Source organism: Trichoplax adhaerens, genomic scaffold (genome assembly GCF_000150275.1).
Source record: "Trichoplax adhaerens TRIADscaffold_5 genomic scaffold, whole genome shotgun sequence".
Lineage (NCBI taxonomy): Eukaryota > Metazoa > Placozoa > Uniplacotomia > Trichoplacea > Trichoplacidae > Trichoplax > Trichoplax adhaerens.
Genome location: NW_002060947.1, coordinates 2061760 through 2089096, shown reverse-complemented (window position 1 = coordinate 2089096; position 27337 = coordinate 2061760). Strand labels below are relative to the sequence as shown.

The 27337-nt window shown below is 31.9% G+C and overlaps 3 protein-coding genes across 3 annotated transcripts; 2 read left to right on the top strand and 1 right to left on the bottom strand.

Moving 5' to 3' along the window:
• Positions 1 to 1913: 1913 nt before the first annotated feature.
• TRIADDRAFT_56332 (uncharacterized protein) lies at positions 1914 to 12741 on the top strand (the record flags this gene model as incomplete). The annotated part of the gene is made up of 16 exons (XM_002112769.1): positions 1914 to 2001; positions 6289 to 6452; positions 6817 to 6912; positions 7701 to 7746; positions 8016 to 8075; positions 8260 to 8411; positions 9235 to 9281; positions 9680 to 9716; positions 10176 to 10325; positions 10429 to 10506; positions 10711 to 10896; positions 11040 to 11188; positions 11343 to 11449; positions 11685 to 11848; positions 12063 to 12147; positions 12518 to 12741. 16 exons carry the CDS (start codon positions 1914 to 1916, stop codon positions 12739 to 12741), a joined length of 1833 nt encoding a protein of 610 aa, XP_002112805.1.
• A 3293-nt stretch (positions 12742 to 16034) lies between these two features.
• Positions 16035 to 18383, bottom strand: TRIADDRAFT_24936 (uncharacterized protein; the record flags this gene model as incomplete). The annotated part of the gene is made up of 10 exons (XM_002112345.1): positions 16035 to 16187; positions 16268 to 16406; positions 16541 to 16605; positions 16694 to 16844; positions 16941 to 17080; positions 17149 to 17227; positions 17356 to 17623; positions 17722 to 17838; positions 17925 to 18080; positions 18254 to 18383. 10 exons carry the CDS (start codon positions 18381 to 18383, stop codon positions 16035 to 16037), a joined length of 1398 nt encoding a protein of 465 aa, XP_002112381.1.
• Positions 18384 to 25584: 7201 nt separating this feature from the next.
• TRIADDRAFT_50291 (uncharacterized protein) lies at positions 25585 to 26964 on the top strand (the record flags this gene model as incomplete). Its single annotated transcript, XM_002112768.1, has 1 exon — positions 25585 to 26964. The coding sequence occupies one exon, from the start codon at positions 25585 to 25587 to the stop codon at positions 26962 to 26964; it is 1380 nt and encodes a 459-aa protein (XP_002112804.1).
• Positions 26965 to 27337: the final 373 nt, after the last annotated feature.

Sequence of the window (27337 nt, the reverse complement as noted above, 5' to 3'; positions counted from 1 at the left end):
AGACATCGATTATTGACATTATTTTTCTCCTTAAACGGAATCTTTTTATGTTATCCTATCAGTTTAATCTCCAACGTTATTTCCCTCTTCTAGCTTAATTGATGATAGGGTAGAAGCCCTCTAACATAGATATTATTTTCCGTCCTCGAATTTAAGTTTTCATACTGTAAAATGTATTTTGTCTTCGACGTCATTTTCTGTCTTCCAATTTCATCTTTTATGCTGTAGAAAGCGTTATTTCTTCCGCATTGTGTTCCGTCATCAAGTTCAATATTTCATGTTATTGATTGTACTATTTCTTCTACGTCATTTTCCATCCTCCATTCCAATCTTCCATGCAGTTGAATGCCTTATTTCTTCCATATTATTTTTTATTCTCCAACCTAATCTTTCATGTTATAGCATGCATTATCTTCTATATCACTTTCCGTCCTCTTACTTAATCTATCATACTAGAGTGTTATGTCTTCTGCATAATTTTCCGTTCTCTAATCCAACTGTAAGATGCTTTCGATCTTCCGCTCAATTTTCCTGTAGCAAGTAAATCTTTCAAACACCAATATTTGATCTCCGTTATTTCCCTCCTTTGAAAGTTCAACGTCGCAATTTTGTTAAAATGATGCAATTTAAATAACATCAAAGTAAGTTGTCAAGGATGTCCTAGTCATATCCTTAAATCGCTATCAGAATCACCATAAGGGTGGTGTTCATTTCTTCATGAGCCACGATTAATATAAAAATATGACAATCAATATCTCATTTAATTATAATAAATTAAACATTTCATGATGGAAATTGCTTGATTTACTTTATTGTCGCTACTTACCAAATTTTTCTAAGAGTTGATACAGGCTAACATACAAAGTGCACATAGATAATGAGATATTATTGAGTGTTAATTTATATTCTTAAAATTTACAACAATCATTTTGAAACAATTTACTAGCCATACTTTATTTCTTGACTGCAAACTCAAAATAGGATCCCATAGTACATCATCTACTCTTACCTGTCAAAATATTAATGTTAAATTTTCTTAATAGCTAAATCGCCATACTTCATTTCTTAACTACATGCTTAAAATAGAATTCTGAAGTACATTATAAACATTTACCCGTCGAAATCTCCATGCTTAATTTTTATAGTAACTTACTAGCCATACTTTATTTCTTAACTTAAAATAAGATCTTGTAGTATATTATAAACTCTTGTCTTACCCATTAAAGTTCTAATTATTCTTTAAACTATCATTGGATGCATTTGGATACTTTCCTTTCAATGTACAATTATTCTATTTCGGTGGTAGACGGTTTAATTTTTTCACCATAATGACTCAAATGGTAAAGATCAATTATAGTTCTGATTTCAATGATTATTTATTTTAACCTACAGGCTATCGTATCCTGGAATTATAAAACAATTTTTAAAAGGTTCACTTAGACTATAAAAGAAATTGGTCTATCAACGATTTTACTTGGTTGAACTCTAAAAAAATTGAGTTACTCGTTTCTACTCGTACATGATCGACGTTATCCATATTAAGTAAGAGAGATTTTAACCTAGCTCAAGGCCATAAAGAAATTACTAAACTAAAAATAAAATTGTCTCAAAATCTATCTAAACGGTATTTATGAAATGATATGGTGGATAACCATTTCAATATAGTCCTATAAGTATTTTTGACCAGGAATGATCAAGTCTAAAGAAAGGCATCGTTTGTAATTTGTAAATGGTGGTAAAGTCATTTGGAGCAAGAAAAAGAACTTTATTCCTTAATATTCGTCACAACGTATAAATATCGAGTTATTCTAGTTGGCAGCAATATTTATTTGCTGATTAAATTCTTTCCAGCTTTCCTCCTATTTACAATCATTTTTTCTCGCTCTTAATTTGATATCAATTTAACTTGTATAATGGGTTGTGGACCATCTCATCCTAACACGGTAAATCGCAAAGCCAATGTTAAAGTACCATCCAAAGGCAGTGAAAATGTCGTATTTAGTAAGTCTATCGCCAATAATTCTCTCTTCGTAATATCATTCTACTTTTGCACGTATAGCTGAAAAATTTAATCTGTTCCTAGCTTGTTATTTTCTTTCTTCTGTAATATCTTTCATTTATTCTTACTTTACCAGATCAATTCCACTGTAGAACTGCTCTAAGCTAAAATATTTACTTGCATTTTTCTTGTGAAATTAACACTGCTTTAACGTCATAAAGTGCCATCTTGATTATGTAATATAATATCATTGGGAAAATGGGCAAGACTACAAGTATTAGAATGTCAAATCAAATTATAATTTTCCTTTTGATAGGAGCTAATGAACTCAAATTTTCTCGTGCTTTCAGAACTATAGTATAATAACTTAGAGTCAAAATTGAAAAATTGAATAAGCATTGCAATCTTAAAACTGCATGTAGTTTATTTTGATGGACTAGGTAGATCATCTCTAATATGTCCAATAAGTAGGAAATATTCTAAGTCATGTATTTGCTTAAGCAAGAGATAGAGTTCAATTTCTTGTAATTAGCTTACTAATTAGTGAGTTACGAGTTCAATTAAAAAAATTTCTTTTCTTATAATTGAATTTATACATCTGGTTAAAGCTAGCGTTGGAATATCTAGCTAAACTCCCTTCTTACTCATTCGCTATACCGTGAACTTATAACTATAATATTCTGCTTTCAATCTATTCCTTGACATATCTGTTGTAGTATTAGCGTGGATATACAAGACGGTAAATGAATCTCTTCCACTCGACTGCTTATCCTGCTTCTTTAGGAAGAGTTTATAAATTAAAATTAATTTCTTCTTATTAGATCATTTATTCATCACCGCGCTGGTTGATTTGTGGAATTTAATCTCTATTTATAAGATTTTAAACATTTTATGGCCTTTGTTGCTATGCTAAAGTTATTGTCAATTTCAGTCAATTTTCACTCATCCATTACAACTTAGGCTGATCAACGCAACTTAATCGCTTCTTGCTAGCTTTACTCATAGGTTTTACGTAAACTCGAGTGTTTAACGCTCAATTTTACAGCATAGAAGCATTTATAAATGCTAGTCAAATCAGTCAGAAATTTTTTTCCACTGGCCAACAATATCATCTGTTTTATTAACCCCGTCAAAAAATAATATTTGGTTTTTGAAATTTTACTGTACAGACTGTTATGAAGGCAAAGAATAATATATATCGATGTTACTATTAGTAACTTTCATACACCTTGGTTACTTTAGTCTTCCTTATAATTAAAATGGAGAGAAAAAAGAATAGAGCTATCAAATAACAATAATATAGTTGATTTTACCATTAATTTTACAATTAAAAGAGTAGCAAAGCATTTCTTTTGCTATTATTACTATACAGTTATCGATACGAAGCATAGTCTGCAGATTTTAGATGAAGAGATCGATTTTTAGTTAGATTTTAAGCTAAAAAAGGTTAAATAAATGGCTCTTTAGCGATATCAAAGCATTTTTCAGCTAGCATCAAATAAATTTCTACGGCATACCTAAAGCTAGAATCATCTACTTAGTTAGCTAATGCCAAACCGTAATTTCCCTGCAGTAGGCTACATGATTTTATTCGCGTATATCCCTGGTATTTACGATATGGATACCTTTGAAATTGACCAGGTTTTATTCCAATAACGTATTCAGCTTCTATTCATATCATACGAATAAGAGTTGCCGTTATATTCTTTGTATTATTCAATCCTGAAGAAGCCATTTGTCCTTTCCATTATTAATTTAGACCTAAGAGAAATGAAGCTAAAACGTTTTAGCTACTGAAAATGACGACTGATGAATTGATATATACCTAGTAAAAATAGGACATTCTTTCTTTCCTATAGCGGTAAAATACAAATTGTCAACATATTTCTTGATTATACTTGCAGTTAAGCGAAGATAAAATAATGCAGCAGGTAGAACTATCAATAATGTTCTCGTACGATAACAATACGTATACTATTGAACTCATAAGTACTGTAAGCATTCCTTTATTAACAGGAAATATATTGCTGACAATTGCTCTTCCAAACATTTACTAAGTACATTTACAATTGACAACTACTCAAAACCTAAAACGTAGTATCTTAAACAATAACGTTTGTTTTAGAGTTTTTTTATATGCCAAGAAAAATTCGATTAAACATCGCTAAAGGCAGAGACAATAAGAATATGTCACTTCTATCAATTTTTTTGCGTATGTTTTATGAAGGTCATAAAAGATGAGAGTAATTTAGATGTAATAAAAACATACCGCAATAGTTAAAACTAATTTAGATAGCTGAAATGGAAGATATATCTTGTCTTTATGCATATACTCAACTTGATACCAATTATGAATAGCGTAATTCTTCACATCGCTGATCGATAAAGCATAAAATTTTAATGAAAGGTAAAATCTGTTATGGCACCGAAAGTGTTCATTATACCAATTTATGATGTACGACAGTGCTTCTTAATATTAATTATTACCGTCAATGATTTATGAATGATAATCTTGGGAAACAATCCAGCAGGCGACTAAATAAATTTTGTATTCATATACGAGTACAAGGCCGTATAGGTACATGTCACAGAGTATAATCTTAAATTTTTTTCCGCTTATTTAATAACGCATAGAAATCAAACCTAGATCATTTTTATGGTCCTCCATATTCAACATTTTTCAATTATAAGATCTATATGTGCATTATGTTGTTGATACATTATGTGCTGTATCATATACTACACACTTCTTTACACTTTATAAAAATATCCCTAAATATTAACTAGCTATGAATAATGTGACGAGGTGTAAAGTAACGTAGTCTTGACAATTCTGATCTTTAATAAGGATGCTATCAATCGACTATGGATAAATTGACGACGGTAAATAAGATTCACCTGGCTACTAAAAGAATGAAAGGATTATTGGCTAGCATGCTATAAATATATATATATATAAATAATATATTATAGGATCAAAAGTGTACTTTCGATCAACTATCGATAAATCATCAATAGTATGACGTTGTATACACATAAGCTTACGTGAAATACGCTCGTACGTATGTACATAAGCAGAATAATTTATAGCATTCACTGCATCCTGATTGTTCTTAGCAAATGATATGTATGATACAATTTCTATTATACATTACCGATTATTTACGAATAAATTATCAACAAATTATAAAAAACTGATGACGATAAACAAATGCTACATGTTACGCCATATAGTACTTATAGCCTACTATAATGGCCACTAATTTTGACCCTAAACCTAATCTTTAATAGTATTAGTACCGATAAAATTATAAACTCGTAAATCGTATTAGAGTACTATGCACATTTATATAGTTCAAAAAGTACACGCATTATGTACTTTATGGCGCTATTCCTTAATTTTATTTATTGATGGACAACATAATTACTTAATGACATGAAATAGCTGACACTCTTCAATACTCATATTTAATAACATCGATTATTAATGATCCACTATTAAAATGATAATGGTAAATAAGGACTATGTTGTCACCAAAATTATCGTATTATACAAACGCATATTTTACGTACTGCACACGCAATTGTAGCCCATAGTAATACTCCTTAATATGACACATTGATAATTGTAAATAATATCAAATTTACATGTTGGAATAGGTAAATAAGCCGGAAGCCTGAGCACTTATTCTATACTTATGATCCTATTCTTAATAACAGCTGTCGATAAAATTAGTTATCGGGATATTTTGATGAATGATTTGATAATGGTAATTTGCAGTACCATATCAGTAAAATAATTTTATATAATAATATATTGAATAATTTACGTCAGACAGCATTAGTTAATGTTATTATTTTTAGCTATCTTGTTGATAGTCGTGCCATATCAGTAATTACTTGTACGTATAGTATGTACTTACGGTGTTATATTAAGAATTTAATTGTTATAGAAATAGATAGGAAAGGGGAGGCTAGCTATACCAATTTACTTTATAAATAATCATTAAATGAAAATGGACAATATTTTCTTCAGGGTAGCTAATTGTATATAAATAGAATATGACGCTAATTACGATCTGATAATTAATTTGCTTGTTGTAACGAATTAATTCAGTTTTGGCGTTAATCGATTTTAAAAAATCTAATTTTCTTTTTCAATATCGGTTAATCAAATTATATGATTTAACGATTAGAATTGAGAATTAACTTTTGCATTAGTATACAGAATTAAAAAAATCGAGGACAAGCTAAAAGCGATATAATTAATTTTCATTTTCTTTCGTTAGATAACAACAATTGGGTGTGTAAAGACACAAGTATAACCGTTAAATCAGCAATTCTTATTCAAAATTGGTTCCGTCGTTATAAAGCTAGGCTAGAAGCAAGGAAAAGATGCACCTGGTCTATATTTCAACAAATTGAATTTGCTGGAGAACAAGATCAGCTAAAAGTATATCTTCAATTTATTTGATTTTTCTTCCTTATATCTGTCTGTAAGCCTTTAACCTAATCCATATTAATACTGTCATATTGAACTTCTTTTATTAATTTATCTCCTATTTCTTTATGATCATAATATCAATAATACATAATCAGTTTTAATTACCGTTGTTCATACGTTTATTGGTCTGAAAGCAGTCGCTATAATAACAAAATTGTTAGTAGAAATATTATGTTATCTATATTAAATTTGGGATTTTCTGTGCCACAGAGCATAAAATTAGGCAAACATTTACATTTTTAAGTCATTGGATAAGGTACTATCGTTAGGTGATTTTTTTAACTTTTAATTTTTCTGAATTTAAATTAAACAGATAAAGACAGAATATGTAGTAAAATTAATTCGTCATTTCGTTATGAGCAGGGTGAATTTCTCGCAAATCCAGTTTATTTGCTATACGGTACCTACGGTATATCTCAGATACTGTAAAAATACTGCCAATTATTTGAAAGACATCGATGAAATGAACGTATTTCATTATTTTTCAAACTTGTTGAGAAAATTTAAGAAGCAGAAGCAACCTGATCGGGTTAACATTAAGTAAATTGCTGTAGGCAGAAGTGATACTTAAATTTTAAGAGAAAATTGTAGTATTAGCCTAATCTATAATTTCGACTCAAGTAGTTTATTGCCTGTAATTTTAAGTGGTCCTTATGAGTTATTGAATCATGCGGAGGCAAATATTATATTTTCAGATTTCACGGGTTTTTATTTCAAATTTATTGCAATTTTATTTTGAATAAGTAATTGAAAAGTTAATATTAAAGAAATTTACTGTATTTTAAGTAGAGTGCTATAATTTATACAGTAATGCTCACGGCATCAATAATCTAAGGGTTCATACAATGTTTTTAATATTATTTGTAAGTTTACGCTTCTATACTGACCTCGATTACAATTAGTGCTAGAAATAGATGCAATTTACCAGACCTTTATTAATATTTTACATAAAAAATTAGTCATAAACACAAGCGGCTATACATATGCATCATTATTTGGTCCTAGCTTTTATAATGAAATCTGCAATCTCATTTCATATTTGGGATGACATTTTATCGTTGTTGCTTGTTTCCATTCAGAGTACATTACGGCAATCCGTGTCATTCATTTCTTCAATTCCTATTTTGATTATTTTAATGAATTATATCTCTTATTATAGCAAATTAATGCTGATTTAATATTTACTTTATGTTATAGCTTTACAATTTCTTCAATGGTATGATTGACCAGGTTAAGATTAGTAGTAAGTATCCTACTTTGTACTTATCGGTCGCCCATCGTAAATTATTGTTTGCAATGGATCTTTCAAGGTCTAAACAATACATTATTTAGCACCTGTGATAGTATAACAAAAATTTACTCTCAGAGCTAATTCTGTGAACTAGTATCAACGATACTATAATTATTCTAAAACAATTAAATTTGTGTGATTATATTTCCACCATAGTAACTAAAAAGCTAAAAAATATTTTGTGAAAACAGTACTAATTTTCTTTTATATGACATTTAAAGATGCTAACATAACCAAGGGTAGAAGGTCCTCGTCCATTGCAAATGTTCTTGCTCCTATTTGTAAGTAGAGAGTCACGGTATCATGACTCAAGATCTATTTAAATCGAAGAAAGTAATGGATATGAAACAATGATATTACTACTGCGTGTGTATTCGCTATTTACAAAGCAGATCATTGAGTTTAGTATAGCTAATTTTACATTATTATAATAAAATTTGGCCTTTTTAAATCACATTTTCCTAGCTAATTCATATCTGGAAGAAGAAGCTCAATTAGTGCAAGCTACTGATCCAGATTCAGTTATCATTAATAAGGCATATCAAGGGCCGCATATTAATATGCCTATAACCTTAGATCAAGTCAAAGAATTGATTGAGGCATTTTCTCAAGACAAGGTAGGCAATTTTTTACGAAAGAATCTATTTAAATTTCTATATTCCGTCAGCTTTATAATTCAACGATTAATAAATATTATCTGATAAGTGTTTTAATATTCGATTTTGCTACTATAATACATGATAATTATAAAAGCAATATATAGTGCTGTAAGATAAAATCAAATGCGATTGAAAAAATACAGACATTTCCCTCAAATCTAAGTACTAACTCAGCTGTAGACTCTAACTACAGTTTTAGAGTATTTCTGTCACTAAATTCACTACTGACTTTAGAAGCTGAGCCACTACTAGAAATTAGTTTTGTCGATCTATAATTAATATAATTACTTATTATATCGTTCTATGATATTTCTTGTAGTTCTAACATGATTAATGAGTAATATATTAAAGGCTTATCAACATCTATATATACTAGATGATTTCTTAGTATTGATAAAATAATTAGTGTTGACTAAAGGATGCAGCTAATATTCTTGAATTCGTGATTCTTAATAATGGAGCATTTTAATTTTAAATCATTACTGCTTGTTCTTTATCGTCAAGATCCTGCATGCAAAGTATCTTTTAGAGATACTCCATGAAGCAAGGCGAACATTAAAACTAATGCCAAATGTATCCCAGGCTTCAACAGTATCTGCTAAGAGGATTACGATATGCGGTAATTCAATATAGACTATTAAAAATTTTGAACAATGTACTGAATATTCTTTAGAAATAAAATTTATAGACTTGAGAATATTGATAGATTGTGCTTATACTCTTTATAGATACTTTATTTCTTCAGTTTTAATGTTTATAAAACAATTTTCTGCCTTTTTAGGAGATCTCCACGGAAAAATTGATGACCTTTTACTCATATTCTATAAGGTTAACCGACGTTTGACAAATTTTAGAAAAATAAAAACTCAATTTGTAAATATGGAAAATAATTCAAATTGTAATTACAAGTATTAACGTAAAGTTTTTAAATTACTTTTAGAATGGTTTGCCATCGTATGATAACCCTTATATATTTAACGGAGATTTTGTCGATCGTGGAGAAAAATCAGTCGAGATCGCTATTTTACTATTATGCTTTTTCCTACTATATCCTAACGAAACTTATATTAATCGAGGAAACCATGAAGACCATATCATGAATATCAGGCAAGCTTGCAAAATTATTATACTCTTCTTTTCAGATCTTTGATTCAGGATACACTTAAAACTCAATAATACTTCTATCTGTGATAATCCCGAACTTCCATGCTATCTTAATCATGTAGGTATGGATTCCTGAAAGAAGTCATTAGTAAATATAAAGTATGTGATGAAAATATTAAATTAATCATATTTGCAATAGTTCACATTATCACAATATTTTATTATATTTTTATCATATAATTACAGTATATGGTTTTTAAAAGAAATTATACAATAGCAGAATGATACGCTCATTACTTAAAATAAAGTGATGATTCTTTTAGATTGTCCTTTTACCAATAATAGAAGCATTCTGTTGCATAATTACATAATTCTATTACATAATTTCACCTCGCAATTAACCCAAATGAATGCTACATTGATTGTGATTAATAATATGTAAAACTTTCTATTTTGTTATTTATCGCTGGCATAGCAATGATTACAGTATATTAAACTTAGATACTAGTATATATTTAGGTGCGTAATATTGCTAATAAATATGTAAATCAATGTTATCATGGAAAAATTCGATATTTTTCTTATACATTGTTACATGTTTTTCTTTCAACTTTGTAGCGAAATGCATCTAAAGTAGTGAAAATGTTTGAAGACGTTTTTAGCTGGCTACCCTTAGCCACAATTATTGACAATAAAATATTTGTCACTCACGGTGGAATTTCTGATCAAACTGATGTCCATTACTTGAATGTCATTGATAGACATAAGGTACGGCATAAATTTACTAGTTTTAGAAAATGATATTTACGCTTACAATAAAGGCACACTGCAGTTCCGCAATAATCCATTACAATCTTAATTATTATTCTAGTATATATCTGTATTGAGGCCCTCATTGCTAGATGAAGAAGATGGTGAAGAAAAGATTGATCTTACTGAGTGGCGACAGGTGCATTTTTCAATCTTATAACTTAGCATGTAATATAAACTATATCATTACTAGAGCAAGATTCGTGTACTTTAACCTAAGTTATCTAATCTTAGTGTAATTAAAAATGCAAACTAAACAAGCTAACGTCTAGTATTTAAATATTTATCGTGTTAGGAAATGCAATAATATGAATGATTTTCTCTAAATTAATTATTGGTATAGGTCTTGGACGTTCTTTGGAGTGATCCTAAAAATGCTAATGGTTGCAAACCGAATGAATATCGCGGCGGTGGCAGTTATTTCGGACCAGATGTAACTCGTAATTTCCTCAGTAAGCATAATTTTAACCTAATTATTCGCTCACATGAATGCAAGATCGAGGGATGGGAATATATGCATTATGATAAGGTAAAATATTATTAATGTATAATGTAAAGAGAAATCTGATGGAAGTATTGCGTCATTTACAATATACGAGTAGATATAGTAGCATTTGGCTTGTTATATTTGCGAGTAAGATTATTTAATTTGATTTTTCTTCTTCAACGTAGGTATTGACAGTATTTTCGGCCTCCAATTACTATTCCCCGGGTAGTAATAAAGGCGCATATTTAAAATTAAATGACAAGCATGAGATCGAATGTCTACAATTCATGTCCGATACCAATTATGGAAATAAAAATTTATCCATGCGTGAAAAGTGAGTTGAAAGTGATTAGCAATGGACAGGGTGTTTATTGATTGTATTAATGCATAGAAATGTATTAAGGTTACTTGAGAATATAAGTTTGTGATTTTAAGCAGTTATATTATCCTTACATGCAATTTTTCATTGATTGCTTGAATAACTTTAGAATGGGAATTATTGAGGAATCGGCATTACGTGAAATACAGAGCAAGTTCCATTCTCATAGGATGGCTTTAGAGGCTGAATTTAAAGCCATAGATACAGAGGAAACGGGTTAGCTTACATTAGTTATTATTATTTCGCGTTTCTTCCCTAAATAATTTAAAAAATTCCGTGGCAATAGCGACCTTTAATAATTAATAGTTACCCTTTATGACAAGATTTTGAAAGCAACTGCACTACATAAATATTTTAAATGTATCTATAAAAAATTGATAAAATTTACTTCATAACGTTGATAGTTTGCCTAATTAAGCAACACTAATTATTACGTTTATCTATTATATAGGTTGCATTACCATAGATCAATGGATTCGCTGTTTAGTTAATGTACTAGAATTAGAATTACCCTGGCGTCGAATAAAACACCAAATTGTTAATATAACTGCCGATGGAATGGTCCAGTATCATTCGTGTTTCGATAAGTTTTCACTACAATCAGCTCTTAAATCGGTATGACCGATTGTGTATAAATAAATTGTTTGCTAATATTAAAAATCGTAAATTACATATTTCAGTTATTAATAAATAAGAGTAAAGGTCTTGATAATATACTAGTGATAGTTTTCCTAAGAACTGCAAAAGGTCATGATGGTAAATTGATATTTTTTTGTGCCAATATCAGTCACCTAATGGACATTATCTACCGAATTTTTATCGATTATAGAAAGGACCAACAGTAACCGAAACTCTTTATAAGCATAAAAATAGTTTAGAAACAATCTTTAGAATAATCGATAAAGATAATTCAGGTTTGTAATGCTCGAAATATGCGAAATTCTAAATTAAAGGCATGCCATATAAATTCCTAATGCATAATAGTAATTATAACAGTCGAATTCGTTATTAATTTAGTAGCTAGAGAAGTTGTTACGCTGTATCATATAAGCTTTAATTAGATAGAGAAAGATAAATGATTCAATTTACCATTATTAGCTATATAAACATGATTAATTATTTTAGACCTTAGAGGAACGATTTCTTAAAGCTGTTAATTTAAGTGTGTACTATAATAATAAGTGCAGTTCCTTAAAAAGAAATAATGCAATAGTTAGCACTAACAAAATAGCTATGCTCGAATTAATTACATTATTATTGTATATCCTCACTCGCAAACTAAAGGATTGATTTCCATGGAAGAATTCCAAGATTCTTGTTTACTATTAGATGATCATGTTAAATCTTTCATGTCAAAAGAAGATATTCATAACTTGGCTAAATCAATCGATTTCAATAACGATGGACATATTGATTTCAACGAATTTTTAGAAGCTTTTCGATTGGTTAGCAAAGAGCAAGAAAATGATAATTACAGCTTAAATGGAGTCAGTGATAATCAAGTCTAAGGATTAGATCCAAACTGTGATGACGGTTGAAACAGTGATAGCTGTTTCACTTAGTGTAATATAATGTATGGTATATGTTTTTTGGAAACTGGAAGTTAATGTACGCACTAAAATATCAGATACATCTAGTTGATTTACTTGCTTTAAAATTATTTTTATACTTAGTTTTAATAAACTGTATGTTCATCTACTTGCGACATAAAACTTGTATCATGGAAAAGAAATTTTCTAATGTTATTTTAAGATTAATTGCCTATTATATGAATTTCGCGTTAACTCGAAATTAGGCTATATTGTAAATTATGAAGATTTACATATTTGTTCGGTTAAAAAATTCCATTCAGCTCAGCTAAATTGTACTGCAGTTCCTTATAGTGGAACAGAACTTCTATATAATATTTTTAAAATGAAAACAATAAAAAAACTCACTAGTAACTACCGTAACTAATAATTGCGCTGTATAGTTTATACTTATCCTTCCGTGTATCCTATTCTGATTTTATGATAAAGAAAGGATTTTTTGTTGTATAAAGATTCATGTTCTTTTTCTTCGGCTTTACTTCTGTGATTAATTACAAAAATAAGGCTATAAATTATTATTGATTACCATAACAATCATATTCTATCCAGTTTAATGTGTACTATTTATCCGGTATAACTATCTTACGTTGTTGTGATGGCCATATTCGTTCAGCAATATCTGAGTCAATTTCGATATTTTCAACATGTATTGTCCTTCAAGGTCGTTTATTTTTTAATGCTTCTTTTCTTCATGCTAATACGACTAGGAGAGCTGTTATTTCGGCATTACTTTATATTACTATCCTCTTTTTAGATGCCTTTCAAATATGGTGAATATCTACATGGATATTTGATGAACGTAGAGTTAGCGCGAATACATGTTACATTTTCAAAATAAGGGTTCTCATAACAACATTGATTATATCATTGTTTATAAGTCAATTTTTTTTCCTTTTCCTGTTAAGTGAACGCCAGACTAGAGTATTTGTTCCATATGATGATTTATCATAAACCAGTTAATATCAGACTATCTTCCGGTCATTAACGTATGCCATTTTTTTCGGCAATAGTCAAGTATGCCTGTCTAATCAATTATTATTATTTACTAATGATCTAAAATTCCTTTCTAATCTTCTGTAGCTATAACATTCCGTTGATAAATACCAATAATGATGACGCACATGAAGCATATTTAATTCATGTAACTGTTAATTATGACGACTATTATATTATGGTACGTGCTTGCAAGTTCCTTGATTTTGATATTGACTATGCCTCCGGCTTAAGAATTCACAGTTATAATGATAATATTACATAAAATGTATATTACTTGCAATCTTACCGTTTTAAAAATTCTGTAGCAGTCATTATGTGTCATGTTAACGATAAATTCTTATTTGTATCAAACATTTGTATCGCTCAATTGCTTAGCTAATTATTATTCAATAATTAATCTATCTCTATTTTATCAAATTGCTTGTAAAGTATACACCTATTTGATGTGTGTATAGATGCTTGCCCCTAAATGTGTATACTATATACCTATATATTTGATATATATGGAGAAAGGTATATATCTACATATATATATGTGCGTATACAGAGAGAGTGCGTATATCTGCGTATGTAAGAGCGAGAAAGCAACATAAATATGACACTTGTCCTGCTGTTTGATCATAGAAAGATGGAAATTTTATTTTTCTTACTTTTTGCTTCCTGTTACTGTTAATTGTGCTATTTTTTATTTTACATGTAGCTTAATATTTGCTTTAATCTTAATGATCAATAAAGATTTGATTTCACTATCAATACACATTAGGCGTATTTATTAATCTGATCATCACATTACGTAAATGTACATTTATTCGACAATAAATAAACTTTGTATTGCCTGACTTCATATGCTAGTACCTTAATCTGTATATTGCCAACTGACACTCGTAAACTGCAGAATTACCTTGGCATGATTTCATCCCGAAGTTTGTAAATGTACGCGATTCTAGATTTACGTGGTGAAATTTTCAAAGTTATTGTAGCAAAATAATGTTACGTGCTATACTGGCATATTGATACTCTATATCAGATATACTCGGCTATTTTTTCTCGCTCAGTGCGAAAATGAAAGCATACACTATCTATTGGCTAACAACCTTATTTCAGTATACTTAATTTTGCCTGATTTGCTGTTAGTTTACAAAAGGCATTAAATTATCAAGATCATTATAAGACTGTTCAAAACGGAATTACTGTATAATGCAGTTTATGTTACGTTTGCTATAATAAGAGTTCTACTGATGATATTTGTATGAGCGATCAAAATGATTAACATTAATAACTTCGACAATAACATAAATAATGCGTTATGATCAGTATATTTTAGCAATTTATTAGTAGGCCATTAAATAAGATTTATAAAAAATACCTAAAGTCCGGCCTACATACAGCAAAATTTAACCCTTTCTCCTCAATATAGCTTACATGGACATCACACTTATACAGAAAGAGAGATAATTCGATACAAGTTTGTGCCTTTATTTAATATTCACGTTGTTTGGAACATGTATTGAAATTTTAGGGCGAAAAATTCGAATTCAATGCAGTATATTTTAACAATAGAATATTTTTAAAGCGATAAAATCTTTTTTAACAAATAACACTTTGTTAAGCTATTCCTATCCTTTAACGGACATAATCGAACGGATAATAAATTACAGTGCTAACATATTCGTTTCAAGCCTCCATCATTCAAGAAGCATCAGTGCTTTCACATATATTCTTCAATATTACACCATGTATGTATATAGCGATTACAATTAATATCGTAAGTGGCAATTTAATAAGAAATTTGACGTAGACAGAGTACGATGAAGCTGAAAATTTTTTAACGTTCGATATCGGGTAAAAAATGAGCTTTATACTTCCAGAGAAAAGCAATATAAATTGAGTCAGTTTTCTCTTCAGAACGATAATCGAAAATGCGACTTATAACGTAATCTATAATTGTTTACAATACGACTGAGCTGTAGTTCAAGCATAGTGTGATCTAGTAACAATATCATCAAACTCATACCAAAAATTTAACGTAAATGAATTTATTAAGAAATACGTAAGATGCTTTGCTTTTCGGGTTGATTTCATTGCCAATATTTACGCAATGATAAGCACTAATTTGACTAAAATTTTTCATGTTATGTCAATACAGTCACTATTCGATGAGGACAAGCCAATTATTAATCGTGTAGGGCAAATAGCTTACTCGCTTTCAAGTCTCATTATCCTCTAGCAGGGTTCTTAATACCTGCAGCTACAAACACTTCATTGATTGTTCTTTCGAAACAGTCTCTAAGATCTTTATAACTAACCACTAAGACTGATTTTTCATCACGCGATGACAAACATATTCGATCCTGGCTACCAACATCCAGCTATTAATGTAGAAAGAATAATTTTCAATTGTGAGCAATAAAGAAATCTTTATACTGGAATTAGTGCCGATGAAAATCACCTTGTTCAAGCATTGAATCATATGAGCCATATCAATCCAAGGCGATCCATCTTGCTTAACTTGATGGAATATATAATCTCTAAACAGTTTTAGTAAATATCTATCTCCAGTTTCCGACCAATCGCCATCTAGAAAAAATCTAATAAAAGTGAACACAATATAAATGATATTAAATGTAGTATACTCAGCAAGGGAAAAATTGAAGTATACATCTTATATAGACGAGTATATGACACTATTAATAATTCACTAAAGCGTAATACTGTATCTTACTCGGGCCTGTCGTTAACAATTCCTAATTTGAGGAGAAGTCTTACTAAGCGATCATTCTCAAGTTCCTGTAATGGGATTTAGATTAATACACAATGATGCATCAAGTTAAAATTAACTAAATCAATATTAATAAGAAAAAATACGTGTAATTACATTCTCCAGTTCAACCTCCAAGATATCATTTTCAAAATAGAGGTCATTAATATGGGTATAAAATCGTGCCCCAATCAAAGGCATTACGTCGTTAACGCTCTTGATTTTGTGTACAACTTGTGGCATATGCTGTTGGCAAGTCAACAGACCACTAATAGATAGAAAAGAGTCGCTCAATTGATGGAATTAACTTAATTAAGCACTGAAAAATGACTACAGATTATCGTTGCTTTTAAGTCATCATTACAATATTAAATCTCTTAAATCGGAAGAATAGTTATTAGCCACAAAGTCTAACGATTGTGAATAATTTTCTGGGTCTAATGCTGCCAGGGAGCGGCAAGCGAGTGCTAACAAGAGTCGACCGAGTGATGTTAAATCTGTCATCTGCAATACGTAAAATCAGTAGTGATTGAATTGCAAAGTTAATGGTGTATAAGATTTTTATTGTTTACCTGACGTGAAGCAATTGCACTTCGGTTTAGGCTGTCGTTCCCTAAAATGTCTAAAATGCCTACGCCATTAATTCTTAGTCTAAATCAATAGAGAGAATAAGATGCGAATGTAAAATACTTGTTAAAGGAAAGCGTCGAATTACGCGTATGAATGATGTAAATAATAAGAAAATACAGACTTTCAAAGCAGTCGAGATTTTTTCTTACCTGGAGCGACTTGCAACTAAAACTTTAGTAACGTTTAAAATTTGGCATGCTAAGCCAGCAACATGGATTAGTCGTAATGCTGAAGTTAACTGGATTACATATTTCCAAATAATATTTTCATCAAGGAATTCAATGTTATTTCGGGCCATATTTACATCAGCTCTAAGTACACCGTCTTCACCAATAGTATATGATTGCTTTGTAGTATCAAAATAATGCGATTGCATGGTTTCATTTGCAGGATAGTAATCGTATATAGCAATCAGTGCTGGGTGATTATTTTTAAATCAACGATAATAATATATTAGATTAACAGGTGATATCGAAATTACTATTCAAATTAAATACGTAAAATTTACAAATTACAATTATCTCCGAAAGCTTTGGTGGTAAATACTTCATGAAGTTGTACGATTCCGCTATGTTTAATTTTCTTCCATTTATTAATAACTTCCAATGATGTCGATTGTGATGCGCGGAAGCCTACATTGTTAAATAATTTTAAAAGTAAGCAATAAACGAATAATCCATGCATGAATGGTAAAGTCATTATTATTGTTGTTATACACTACCAATAACACGCCGCAGTAGATAGGTTTGACCATTGTGAGAATTAATAGCTTTGAAGCAAATAGTTCTATATCCAAAATTGGAAGATATCCCATCTTGCTGATTCATTTCCAGTGGATACAACGAATTATAGTGCTTGACTTCGCGAGGTAATCCTAAAAATGATAACGTTTGACAGTTTTATTTCGATTCATAACGAATTGCCAGCTATTAATATCTTTAAGACGGGATACCTTACATCATGAAACTGATCAATACTCTCTCTATACGTTTATCAAAGAACTGTAAAAACAAGTAGCTATTACAAAATTTTATTACGTAATCTTACCGAACTCATCCGGATTGACTTCTGCCAATCTCAATAATCTCTGAACAAGTAATTCTTGCTTAAAATTATGATTCATGAAGTAATGTTTGGTTGGTTTTTTATTGCCCTCTTGGCCAGAATGAGGCGCCATCTGTTGCCTGCTAAAGAACTAGGATAGATATGGTTCACTAAGATAATATTCAGCAGTTATATATCTTACGTTTATACTATAGAATCAGTAAAAGTACGGGTATACCTGACGACCTTCTACTTTATTAGTAAATTGAGGGCGGCGATTTGATTTTCCAGGCGGTTTTTTAGAGTTTTCTGTAGGAGGTAATTGCCTATGAAAATTATCATAACTGGGATTTGTTGTTAAGCTTTGATGACTGGGCGTCGAGTGCGATCGATTTAATCCAGCAGGTACAGAATTATTCTTATGCCTAGGAGATAACTTGTTATAATTTGACGAGGCCATAGTATTAGCCTGGCTATAACCACTTCTGTTATCTTGACGTGGTGGTTTATTGTTGGTTATACCGGGGATAAATTCTTCGGCGTTAGGATTATAGTTCTATAAGGTAAATAGTGTAAGTTTACAACAGCAAATATTTACTACTATTTCATCATGACAATGTATTAATGGTATAAAGTAACAACTAGCATGCTTTTACAAATTTATGAAAGTAGGAAAAACACACATTTCGTGATTGTACATTGGATAGGCTAAAGGAGGACATCAGATCAACTAGTGGGGGCGATCCTTCTTCGGTTGCTATAGTTTATTCAGACGATGGCGATCGTAAGTAAGTAAACAATAAATAGTCTTGATGTAATCAGTAAAGAACCACTTGTGAAATATCTCTATCTACTTGCGTCCTACGAAATAAACGAAAGATAGCAACAAGCAAGGTAGACTACTTCTACGTACGACTAATGCCAGTGGAATTGCTAGTAAAATTGGTAGTCGGAAATCCATGATATCCACTCTGAGTAGCAGAGTTTTCATTACGCCGTGACTAAATATCAAGACAGATTGGTGTATTCAATTGCAAATTAATTAATTACTACTGTATCAGCTAGTCTCTATTCGTATCAACAACGGTTATGGTAGTAATTGTAAGACAGTTCTTTTGGTATGACTGTCTAATATCTATATGTATATCTCTATAACAAAGGGTTAGTCATATAAGCTAATTATTTGTAAGACATCTTTCCTACTGTATATGAGTGTATAATCTATACCGTGAGTGGATTATGGTAAGCATTTTGGGTTTCTTTACCTAAAATTTGAATGATAGAAAAATTAGATTAAAGATTCTATGATTGACGTTAGCAAAAGGTCTCAATAACATCCTTCAAATCGTGTTGATGATAGAAGATTGGTCAGTATTGGTTAGCAATAGTGGCTTAGTGATTTAAAATACGGTACTACTATCATTGGCAAATAGATATTAGGCCAACTACTGCATTATTTCATTGAAAGAGAGGCCTTCTTCAAAGCTACAATTATAGCCCCTACAGTATAATGGTGTTCTTCCATAATAAAGCAATTGATTGTCATTATTGAATCCATACCAGTACGCTGATTCATCTTTTCCCGTTGTAAATCTCGTTTTATTCCTATTTTATTATAGGCAGTTATATAGTATAGTATATCGACAGTAGAACGTCTAGGAGTCAATTTGTATCTTCCAAATACAATGAATAAATTGTCTACAGTACTTCAACTTGCACACTCTTTTCCCAACCACAGCAAGGGTATGTTAACGTATTCAAAGTTGTTAATAAACGCGCCACAAGTTAGAAGTAAATAGGCATGGTCTAGCTAGCACCTAGAGATTTTTATGGTTTTCACTCTATTTTTCTACTTGCACACTCTTTTCACAACCAGAGCAAGGGTATTTTAACGTATTCCAAGTTCTTGATAAATGCGCCACAAGCTAGGAGTAAAATACGAAGTGGTCTAGCTTGCACCTAGAGATGATGACGATTTTTACTCGACTTTTCTACTTGCACACTCTTTTCATAACCAGAGCAAGGGTATTTTAACGTATTCAAAGTTCTTGATAAATGCGCCACAAGCTAGGAGTAAAATACGAAGTAGTCTAGCTTGCACCTAGAGATGATGACGATTTTCACTCGACTTTTCTATTTGTACACTCTTTTCCCAAGCAGAGCGAGAGTATCTTATAACGTATTCAAAATTCTTGATAAACGTGCCACTAGAAATTAATTAAAATGATCTAGCATGCAAGTAGAGATTTTATACGATTATCACTGGCTTTCCTCAATGATTAGTGGACAGTTTGACTTCTGTTTTAGCGCACGTCTGCCTACTGGGTATAGTGTACTGTGGACTTGTGGCCTATCCTACAACATACGATAGTACTGTAAACTAATGTTCCACTGTGGAGTATAGCGGTTGGCATTTCATCTTCTATCCCTATGGGCATTTCTATCGCGTAGGTCTTTAAGTTTTACCACTACGATTAACTATCGGCGAAAAGGGTCTGTAAGCTAATGTTCCACTGTACGTACAGTAGTTGGCATTTCATCTGCTATCCCTATGGGCATTTCTATCGCGTAGGTCTTCAAGTTTTACCACTACGATTAACTATCGGCGAAAAGGGTCTGTAAGCTAATGTTCCACTGTACGTACAGTAGTTGGCATTTCATCTTCTGTCCCTATTGGCATTTCTATCGCGTAGGTTTTCAAATTTTGCCACTACGATTAATTATGACCTCCTATCGGCGAAAAATGTCTTTATGCTAATATTCCACTGTACTGTACATACAGTAGTTGGCATTTCATCTTCTATCCCTATGGGCATCTCTAACGCATGGGTTTTCAAATTTTGCCACTACGATAACCGTGACTTCCTATCGGCAAAAATGGTCGTCTAGGCGCTATGTTCTTAAGTTAAGGGCAAAGATTGAAATTTTTACGCTGAAGTTGTCATGTTTTGAATTGTAAATTGGCACAGGCACTATGCAGGAGCTAGCTAACTGTGAAATCATATGCTCCATGTTTACTGTAGGAAATGTCTAGAGTTGCCAAGTGCAACTTGAAGCAATAAGTTTAGTGAAAACATACAATCAGGTGCAAAGTGTTTAAAGCAAAGCACATCAACAAAAGGCCGACATAGTACAACTTTGTAATTTGCAAGCCCATTACCTGCTCGTTTAACAAGCATGGATTTTTTTAATATACATTACATTAGTTATGATTAAGTATTATTAGGCATCTACAGGTCTATTGCTGCATTCGTCATGTTGGCGAATAATGCCGTTGATTTACAGTAGCACAGTCATGTTAGCTATGTTAACTGTTCACGGATAGACTACGGTCGTGGACTAGTAAATATGTGATGGATTTCTTATAAGTAATTCATACTATGGTACAGTAGCCTACGATCATACATCACTTGTCCGCGGACTAGATTGTAAAATTCATTTAACAGTCTATTTTTAGCACTACTGGTTCAATGTACAACATGGAAGGTACCATAATGATTATGCCGAAAAGTTATCTTTAGATATTATCATCCATCTTGTATTTGTACAGTACAATACAGTACATAGCTAGTAAATAACTAAAATTGTTGTAGACTGTGTAGCAATCGAGTAACATTTGAGTGGTCTATCCAGTCATTCCAGTGCAGGAAATAACAAACCATTTTGCTACTATTGTACATAGTGTGTGTACAGCAATAATCTTTATTGGCATTATTTATATTCAGTATTACTCAGTTGAAATGTCACTTTTCCAGTTTACAATATCGTTAGTCCTAAACCCTAACACAGTTAGTGATTATATACTATGATAATAATTAGTTATTAAGTTTACAATGTCATTAGTCATAATACGATAGAAACCGGTAACCGAAGTTATTCTGACCCAGTGACTATGATAACAGTGATTATAGATTATTGTACTGTATTTTACTGTAGAAGGTAACTGAATAAGGGTGTTTACATAGCAACACTGAAAAGATTTATTTTTGAAGGCACGTCAAAATTGTTTACAAGAAATGGTAAGTTATGCTCAAAGAGTTGGCGAAATATCCCAATTAGGTCAAAATTGCACCATGCTAGTACAGTAGGCAAAATTGATATTAGGACCATTCTCACTGTTCAATAGCAAATGTATACGGACGTGAAGTAGATTCCTTTAGTCAAGTTTTACGCAATCCTGTATACATCCAGCGTTAACGTATGCCGCATTAATGTGCTAGGTTTAGATTCATAGTTTATTCCCATTGAAATGGTACAGCTGTTGTTTTTTAGATCAGGGACAAAGTAACCGTTGCCAAAACTCGATCGCTAAAATAAAAAGCTGTAGTACTGTCCAGTATCGAGCTAGAACTCTTTACTAAAGTTAAGTGGTGTGGGGTGATAACGTAAACAAGAAAAAAGAGTCCCCAAAATTAGGATCAAGTGCAACACTTGGACAACGGCAATAAGTAACCAATCGCATACTATTGGTTAAGGAGTGGTGTACCCGTACATATAGTATCCATAGGAATAGAATACCTTTCTAACGAGTGTTTTAACTGAAAGAGGGAGGATATACTATCTCTCTATGTTTTTAATTTATTTATTACTATTGACTGAATGAAAAGAAAGCTTAACATTGTATAATTAATATATATTTCATTGACGACATTGGCTCTTTATACTTGTATGCAGGCTGATAAAAAAAGGTATCAGTGAGAAAAAAAAAATGACAACACCTTGTATACCAAGCAAAGTTTTATTGACTGACAGAATTGTGCACGCATTACGGTAAAATAGATTCCAAAAAACTACACTCTACTCTAAAGTAATAGATGATAAAATAATGTGCATTGGCTTGAGGATATTTGTAATAGGATGATATTAATTGAAGCGATAGCGTCAATAGTAATCATGGAAAGAATGGAGAGTAAAATAAATATACAGTAAGCCATATTGATAGTACAGTAGTCCATGCTGTATATATATATATATCTACATAACATACAGTACACTGTATAGCCCCGCCTGATGAAAACGCTACTTGGTAATACACAAGATATGATTTACATTATGAAAGAGGTCAGAAAGGATCGCATATTAAACCTATCCATAGCTTCCAAAGTGTACTCTTACACCTTACTTCATCATTCAGTTAGAATTTTACTGTTAGTAGTTAGATACACATGAAATCGATACACTTGAAAGTTGTTGATGACTTACCAGTTGGGGATGCTTTACTGGATTGGCTTTTAAGTAGCGATTTATCGTGATAAAATTGGCACTGATCTCCATACATACATGTCATTCCAGAAGAGAAATATTTGCATGGTATGATTGATTTGTTCAGTCGATTGGAGGATCGATTACCTTTGGAGTAACTCATCTTGGTGGACTATCACTATATTGTGCTTGATTATGCTATCTAACACTTTAAAGTGAAAAGATTGATATAAAACAGATTGACGACGTCGCGATTGTAATCGATGGCGTTATCTTGTAGATATGAAATTTAGAATAGATATTTTCAAGATTTTTTCCAATCTATTCCTTTACAATTCTTGCTAATATTAACGAATCGGTCTGATTATATTGTACATGCTAATGTACACAGACTATCGCATCCTATCTTCAACGATATCGAATAATAACCACCATTAACTAAACTACCAAGCCATGCCATGATATCGGTCTCCCTACCAACTGTAAATTCATGAGTGCTCACGACAACGTATTGGACTCTTGAACCGTAGCTTATCGGCTTCACCTTATCGTACAGTACAGTACTGTATAATCTGTACTGTACACTGTACAGGGCGCCCGGAAAGTCTGGACGCCCGGAAAGTCTGGTCTTATTTACTTCTGTATGAAAGATGGGTCCAAACTTTCTTTGCAAATTTGGTATGCAGTAAGATCATGTTCTGGAGATTTGAATATCGCAAACAGCAATGTTCTGAGACGTTCAGGTGTCTATACAGTACACTATACTGTACAGTGCTGGACGTGTGTGTATAGGCCGCCCGGAAAGTCTGGTCTTATTTACTTCTGTATGAAAGATGTGTCCAAACTTATTTCCAAATGTTGTATTGCAGTAAGATCATGTTCTGGAGGTTTGAATATCGCAAACAGCAATGTTCTGAGACGTTCAGGTGTCTATACAGCACACTATACAGTGCTGGACGCTTTAGCATCATGACCGTAGCGTACTGTAGTGTACCTGGTACAGTATAATGTACCGTTGTAGACCTTAATGTACTGTACATTGTACTGTACACTCTACAGTAATGTGGCTAGTTATGGAGGCTACTAGTAATAATGATGATAATAACAATAATCAAATATTCTTAAATATGCATAGAGTAAACATGGACAAGGTAGTCAGCAGCCGAAAATCAACTTAGCAGCGGATTGAATTTAGATATCAATTGCCGATACGATAGTTCATCATGACAGACATGCGATACAGTTGAAATGACCAGTAAAATAATCGGCGTCTACCGTTTTGCTAGCACTCTCTTTCGACTCACGTAGTCCATCATCGACTCCATAGTAATAAACTATAGTAAACTACTCGTGCCGTACAGTACTGCGCATCTGTCAAAAACCAATTCGAAAAACGGTACAGTACTGTATACTGTAGTATACAGTAGTTAGTACTCCGTTCGAAATTTGTTTGCACTGTATTCTTGGGGAAAAATCCAGTCAGTATGATCGCATTAACCAGCAAACAAGAACGCACTGTAGCTCTAGTGACATTATTTTTGCACAGATTACTTTGTGTGTACAAGTATTGTGCTGTAGTGCAGTCTATACTGAACGTCCTGAAGAATACAACTGCAGATACAGTACTCGTATTAAAAAACATCTCCAAGCTACGATTGTACCCATTCTAAAACTTGAACTTGGAGGCGTCCACGCTCTCATTTTGAAGCGGTAGAATTGCATTTTTGGAGCACTTTTCTTGGTTGTTCTGTACATTTGGAGATTGCTTAACGTCAAGAAATTATATTTTCTCTACAAAGAATTTACTGTAGATCGATTTTAAGTTCACGACCTTCAAATCGTCATCCATCGTTGGTAGCTTTTGCTTGCTGTTGATGATGCCTCGTTGCATCATCATTATGACGATAGAGGTGGAATATACCGTAGATAATTAATGAATTAATAAGTCAACCTGTTTTCGTCCTCTGTTGTAGAACTGATAGAATAGCATCGATTGAATCCTAATTTGTTAGCTAAACTAGTAAAACAGTAGATTCGACTGTGCAAGAAGATTTCCAAATACTGTACTCGCTACTATGGACGTGATATTAATGAGTTGGACCATAATATTGGCTGTGTTGGCAGTCCTACTCATGCTAGTACTATACCTTCGTAGATGGGCAACTAGGAAGAGAAATCAATTAAAGAATAATATTGACGCCAAAGTAATCGTTGGATTCTTTCATCCTTACTGTAATGCTGGAGGTGGCGGTGAACGTGTATTGTGGTGCGCTATTCGGGCTATACAGGAGGTATATCCAGGCGCTCATTGTGTCGTATACAGCGGAGATTGCGATGCAAAACCCCAAGATATTCTACGTAAAGTCAAGCAACGTTTTAATATTAACTTGAAAAGAGATGTAGAGTTTAAGTTTCTACGAAAGCGACAGTTAGTAGAAGCATCATCTTATCCGTTTTTCACATTATTAGGGCAATCGCTAGGTTCTATATTACTTGGCTGGGAAGCTTTACGTCTTTGTGTTCCCGATATCTATATCGATAGCATGGGCTATGCTTTTACTTTACCGTTGTTTCGCTACATTGGGTGCTGCAGTATCGGCTGTTATGTCCATTATCCAACAATAAGTGTTGACATGTTAAGTGTGGTCAGTAGCAGAAGGCCTGGGTTTAATAATGCCTCATTTATATCCAACAGTAAATTATTAAGTAGTATCAAAATATTATATTATTACATCTTTGCCTTATTGTATGGCTTAGTTGGTAGCAGTGCGCATGTAATTATGGTCAATTCAAGCTGGACAAAAAATCACATACTAGCACTATGGAAAAAGCCTTTGTCAACCTCTGTAGTTTATCCGCCATGTGATACAAAAACTTTTCAACAATTTCCAATTACAGAATTTCCTGAAGTCAATGATAAACAACAATTGACGATTGTATCTATAGCTCAATTTCGCCCTGAGAAAGATCACCCGTTGCAAATTAGATCCTTTCATAGATTTTTACAAGCTTTATCCCAAGAAGAAAAGAAGCGTTATGGATTAATTTTAATCGGGAGCTGTCGGAATGATGAAGATTTAGCTCGTGTCAATAAATTAAAAGTGTTGTGCGATGAATTGAAAATTGTTGATTACGTAAAATTTGAGTTAAACGTATCATTTGAAAAGTTACAGGAACGTCTATCAAATGCAACTATTGGATTGCACACAATGTGGAATGAACATTTCGGTATCGGTGTAGTTGAATGCATGGCAGCTGGAGCTGTCACTTTAGCTCATAATAGTGGTGGTCCAAAAATGGACATTGTAAAAGACTGGCAAGGCCAGCCAACAGGTTTATTAGCAGAAAACGAAGAACAGTATGCAACGGCAATGAAAGAAATATTTGAAATGTCCACCAAAGAACGAATGGATCTCAGGCTAAGAGCTCGAGAATCTGCTGCAGCAAGATTCTCTGAAGATGTATTCAATACTTCGTTTATCCGAGCCGTGCAGCCATTATTCCATAAATGAATAGTCATTTTATTATTTACGACAGTCTACAGATATTATTTACAATATAATGTCGTATGTATTTATGTACACGTCAAACATAATTGAAATAATTGTAAACCAATGGATTTGAAAATATTAATATTGGTTTTACATTATCGGAAGATTAATGAGATAGCGCACAAATACACCCATGATTGTTCCTCTCAAAACAGATTCTTTTTTATAAATATTGTTATTAATTATCAACAGTATTAATTGTTGTCCATTTTTATAAATGACGTGAAATTATTCTGAAATTTAACTCAATAAGGTCATGTGGTAAGCTTTGCCTTGTTTTAACAAATAGCCCACAATATCTTGTGTGTGAAACTGCAAGTCACATAATGTACAT